The sequence below is a fragment of the Austrofundulus limnaeus genome, unplaced genomic scaffold (assembly GCF_001266775.1).
Source record: "Austrofundulus limnaeus strain Quisiro unplaced genomic scaffold, Austrofundulus_limnaeus-1.0 Scaffold1798, whole genome shotgun sequence".
Taxonomy (NCBI): Eukaryota; Metazoa; Chordata; class Actinopteri; order Cyprinodontiformes; family Rivulidae; genus Austrofundulus; species Austrofundulus limnaeus.
The window spans coordinates 1-1,050 of NW_013954200.1; the positions used below are offsets into that span (position 1 = coordinate 1).

Sequence of the window (1,050 nt, forward strand, 5' to 3'; positions counted from 1 at the left end):
TGTATTTAATTTAGTTATGTTAGTTATGATAGTTTAGTTGTGATGTAAATACAATAAAAATTAAACCAAGATTTATAATAATTATCATTTTGATCTATACATTAATAATGTCTGACTGGGCCTCGTGTCACTTTTTGTTCAACAAATTGGGCCTCGAGGTCAAAAAGGTTAAGAAGCCCTGCTGTAGACCATAGCAGGGGCGATTGCACCAGACAACATAGTCTCTAGGATCATGTGGATACTCCTCCACCACAGTGAGGTGGACTTTGAGCAGASGATTTGTTGCACCATGAAACAAAGAATCTATCCTGGACTGTATTTCCTATGTTCCACTGTGAAAATAATCTGGTTTACAGGATTTCCAAATGATTGATTCTGTTTATTTTTACAAAACTTTTTCAGATTTAAAGTTGCAGGTGCATGTTTAAATCAGGTTTGGTATTCCTTGTATCTGACATATTGATAGTAAAAATGAGTGAMTGAAATGGAAACTTGACACTTTCCCTCATTAGTCTGAGTCTCCAACAAGGAGAGACCACCCTGAGGCAAACTGAAGACTCAGTTTTAAAGTCTAGTCTGCTCAGACAAATGATTAACTACGGATCATGATGACTAGAGTTCAGCCTCACATGTAAGATAATGAAATTATTCAAATGTACAGGTTATTATTATWTCCTCTTTTCATGGATTTACAGGACTGTTTTGTCATTTTCACATTTTCTGTAAAGAAATTCTTGTCAAAGAATTTTATTTCTTTTTATTTGACAGAATGTGGAAACCCAGGAGAAAGAGGAGCAGAATTTAGGAAAAGCCATAAAACTAGTGAAGGGTAAAGTAGGCAAACCTAAAGTGAAGAAGATGAACCTGGAGGAGACCATGCCTTCACCGTTTGGCCGCAGGGTGGACCCTCCGACCCAGCCGATCAAATCTGATGCAGCCAAGAAACTGACCAAAAAAAAGAAGGTAAATACTGCCTTTACAGCGGGTAAAATAAGTATTGAACAGGTCACCATTGTTCTCAGTAAATACATTACTAGAGGTGCTAATGAC

General features: G+C 37.0%; 1 protein-coding gene across 1 annotated transcript in view; it reads left to right on the forward strand.

Annotated features, from left to right (window-relative positions):
• Positions 1 to 768: 768 nt before the first annotated feature.
• Positions 769 to 1,050, forward strand: part of LOC106536388 (DNA topoisomerase 2-beta) — a gene marked incomplete at its 5' end in the record, with an annotated part of 6,229 nt that continues 5,947 nt past the window's right edge. Inside the window, 1 exon segment of the mRNA XM_014033656.1 lies at positions 769 to 963. Within this exon segment, the coding sequence (XP_013889110.1) occupies positions 769 to 963 (195 nt within the window).